This window comes from Piliocolobus tephrosceles, chromosome 1 (assembly GCF_002776525.5).
Source record: "Piliocolobus tephrosceles isolate RC106 chromosome 1, ASM277652v3, whole genome shotgun sequence".
Taxonomy (NCBI): domain Eukaryota; kingdom Metazoa; phylum Chordata; class Mammalia; order Primates; family Cercopithecidae; genus Piliocolobus; species Piliocolobus tephrosceles.
Window position 1 is genome coordinate 111,054,694 of NC_045434.1, and position 3,957 is coordinate 111,058,650.

The 3,957-nt window shown below is 54.8% G+C and overlaps 1 protein-coding gene across 1 annotated transcript; it reads right to left on the bottom strand.

The window, feature by feature from the left end:
* Window positions 1-1,687: 1,687 nt before the first annotated feature.
* Window positions 1,688-3,251, bottom strand: UBL4B (ubiquitin like 4B). The gene has a single exon (XM_023232690.1). The coding sequence runs from the start codon at window positions 3,094-3,096 to the stop codon at window positions 2,566-2,568; it is 531 nt and encodes a 176-aa protein (XP_023088458.1). The 5' UTR covers window positions 3,097-3,251; the 3' UTR covers window positions 1,688-2,565.
* Between the last annotated feature and the right edge of the window lie 706 nt (window positions 3,252-3,957).

Here is a 3,957-nt window from a genome sequence, read left to right on the forward strand (position 1 = left end):
AGGTACGGGAGAGGTGCTGTGGGGAGTTAGGGGAAAGAGTTTCTGCCCAAGGCTGAAGTTTAGAAAAAGTGCCTTCCCCCTAGTGAAGCAGAGAGGAAATAGGCAGCCTTCAACGCATGCACTGGTACAGGTTTCAGTTTGAAATAGGGCAAAACTAGGCACGGTGAGGGGTCCCATGGCAGGCAGCCCAAGAGCTAGGGTTCTCAACACAGATGGGATCCAAACCCATCGCTGGAGTATTAGGGGTTGATCCTGCCCCTAGCCCCTCAATACACCCCTAACTTCTGTTCCCTGATGACTATAACAACATCCTTTAGGGGACAATGCTTGTCACCTCTCATTGAGAAACACAGCACTGAGTAAGACTATTCCTAGGAGCAGTGACAAACAGATGCAAGTTCCTGCTAAGTTCCAAGTGACAGTGCATCGTCTCCTGGTTTTGAAGGGAGGAACAGAGGCAGCAGGGCCCTTGGGAAGAGGGAAGTCAGTAGTGGGAGGTGCATGGAAGAGCAGACCAACTTTCCTTCCTCCCCGTTTGGGATTGGAGACATCCTCCCCTGCAGTGCTGGGGACAGACAGTGGAGGTGACTGCCTCTCCTGGCCTGCTCTCAGCCAGCCCTGACACTCCCACTAACTAGAGAGAAAACAAAGGCTTCCCCTGTCCTTCGTGCCAGCTTCTCAGCAAAAGGAATAAAATGACCCACTTATTTTTATCGCTCACGGATTTCCTGGGAAATGGGCTGTTAGTTCCCCTAATGTAAAGATAATAGGCTCATCTCCCTTGGCAAATGGCACAGACCCAGCATAAAAACACTCACAGAACTGTCAAGAGGGCTCCCCTGCTGAGGACGCAGGGCCCAGGAGCAGGACCAGGACAGGAACCAAGGAGCAGGCTTGGGCCCCCTAAACCCCAGCCTGGGAGTGCTGGCTGCAGCCAGTGCGTGCTGGGTCCTTAGTGCCCCAGGGAGAGGTCATTAGTCTCCTCAGTGCCCCTGGTTTCCTCTCTTGGCTGGGACAGAGGGTGGGACACTGGGAAAGGAGCTGGGCCATAAGCTGAACGAGGTTGTCTTATTCTGGGAAGTGAGGGAATGATGGCTGCCAAGCAGGCTCCCACAAACAGAATGCTTTCCGCATCCATCCTTGTCACTGCCGCTGAGCCCACCGCTAGAAAACGTCCCTCCCAGTTGGACAGTCTTTGCCTCCAACCCTCACAAACACTCATGGGGTAAGTAGATGCTATTATAAGGATGCCCATGTAACAGGTGGGAAACCTGAGCATCAGACAGGAAAAGCAGGTTACCCATGGCCACACAGCGGGACTAGGACTGGAAGAGAAGACGAGGGGCCCTGCAGGCCAAGGACAGAATGCTTTCTAGGGAAGGGGGCCCTGCTTGTTCAAGACATTTTCCTCCAGCCCTTCCCTCTATCCCCATCACTCAGGGCTGAAACTTTTGCAATAACAGCATTTCAGGGGCTTCAGCAGTGAACAGGGGACCACAGCTCCCCGCTCCCTCCCATCCACACACAGAGTGTGGGACTCCTCAGCCTCTACAAGGTCCACTCTCTCACTCCAAGAACAGAGTAAAGGGCCTGGCTTTCCTTGTAGTCTGCAGGGGACTGGCCCCTCTATGCTGAACCCAGGGCCCTGTGAGGCACCGGGCATTCAGTCACAGAGGCTAGACCCTAGTTTCATGTCACCACTTTTTTCATGTGTATACCAGTTCTCTGCATCTAGGCTGTGTGCTCTGTGAGGGCAAGGATCCTCACTGATGATACCGTTTTTCCTTCCAGGGAGCCTTTGGCAGCGCTGGCAGGTATTGTGAGCTGTGATACCTACTGACTGATCAGTCTGGAAGGGTGGGGCATGGCTCTGTTCACGCTGGCCACAGGGAGTGTGTGACTTTGCTGAACTTTTTTTCTGCCCAAGGCTCAGTTTCCTGCTATTCTTGGCCCGTGTCTGTCTCCCTGAGGGCTCCAGGACTGGCACCCGGTAGGTGCCCTCCTCCCAATCCCACCTCTGCTGTGCCTGTCCCTTAAGCTGGAAGCACAAGCAGGAGAACATCAGGGACAGCCTCACCCAGAAGGCAAGGGGCAGCTACCTGACATTCCTCTCCTCTTGGCTGCTGGGGAGACTAGGGGAGACGTCATGGTCTGAGGATGGAGGAAAACGAGCTCACATTGTCTTTCTGTTCCAAAGGAGAAAGAGGGTCTGCCTAGAACCATGGAGACCCTGGGCCAGGGCTGCTTTCAGCCTGGGGAGCTGCTGGGTGTGTGGGGGCAAAGCTGCCAGCACAGGAGGGGACTGCAGCCTTTGGGGCTGCCCTCCACTGATCAGAACCCTTCTAGGGGAAGGATGGTGATGAGGGTCGGGTCACTCTGCATTTCGGAGGAAGGACCTCAGGCCCAAGAGGGGACAGGAATCCAAAAACCCTCCAGCTGCTTGGAAGGTTCAAAAAGGGGTGTGGGCGCATCCACACCAGCAGGAAGTAGTAGGAAAAGTCACCAGGGAACACATAAGGATGAGGCCGGGAGAATTCTAGAGTGCAAATGGGTAGGATGGCCCGTTTACTGATCAGCTGCTGCCTCCTCCTTCTCCTCCATGTCGCAGGAGCTCTGAGGCCGTGCCTTCGCCTTGAGCTCCCTCTCTCCAGCTGGCTCCATATGCTGCTTCTCTGCCAGGAGGTACTGGGCCAGCTGCTCCAGGTCCTCCAGGCTTATCTTCTGCAGGCGCTCCTCGTGCTCCTGCCTGAGCAGCTGCAGCACGGCCTTGGCATCCTGTGGTTCAAAGTGTTTAGCTAGGACAGGTCCCAGCCGGTGCCACAGGGGCTGGGGCTGGGGCTGGGGCTGGTGGGCCTCTTTTAGCGCCATCTTCTCCAAGGGCCGCATGATGACATTGATGGAAGCACTGGGCCCAATGCAGTAGTCGGAGAGGCGCTTGTCATCCTCCAGGAGCTGGCCGCGGAAAAGCAGGTGCTGCTGCTCCTCAGGCACCTTCAGCCGCTTGGATACCAGTTTCTTCAGCGTGGATACGCTCTCTTGCCCTGACACCTTCAGATTGCATCTCTGGCCCAGGAGCAGCTTGACTGTGAGGAACATCAGGCTAACAGTGGAATCAGGAGGGACCCATGCTCTGGGAGCTGCCCTGAAGATTAAGGGGTCCTGCAGGAGATGTTGGCTTTTCCCTATCAACAGAGGGCTAGTGGTCCCAGGAGACCAGGAACCCAGCTTAGGCAGGCAGCCATTGGCTAGTGCACAGTGATGTCACAATGCTGCAGGAGGGCTCATTTCCGGAGTGGAACTTTAGGGACAGCAGAGGGGTATTTGGGCCCAGACCATCCTTCCTCCATGAGAGGAGAAAAAGAGCACCAGGGGAGAAAATGTGGGACTGGGAGAAAGGAGAGTGAGACTAGGAAAAGGGAGGGTGGGAAAGGGAAGGGTGGCGGGAGGAGCAGGTCTATCGATTTCTTCAGCACATGTGTATTAGGTGCCATCTCTGTGCCAGCACCTGGACCTGGGGAGACAGTCCTATTCAAATGGATGCCTTCTGCCTTCATGACACTTTCACACTAGTGAGCCAGCTAACATTTATCAAGTGTCCTCTTTCTGTCAAGCACTTTACAAGCTCTCTTGGATTGGGCTTCCCAGCAGCAGACCCTGAGACAGGGATTTGAGCACAAATACTCAATTAGGAGGCGATCCCTGGAGGCACCAGGAGGGGAGTGAGGAAGTGAGATGAGGAAGGGAGGGAAATCAGAACGTGCATTCATGAGCAGGCTGCCATTGTGGGCAACTAGTATGTTATCCTGCTGGGGAGCTCTGGGAAGTTGCATGGAACACACTTGAGTTGTACCAGGTGTGGATTTTTGTTTTTTTGTTTTTTGAGACAAGGTCTCACTCTGTTGCCCAGGCTGAAGTGCAGTGGCTTGATCTCGGCTCACTGCAACCTCCGTTTCCTGG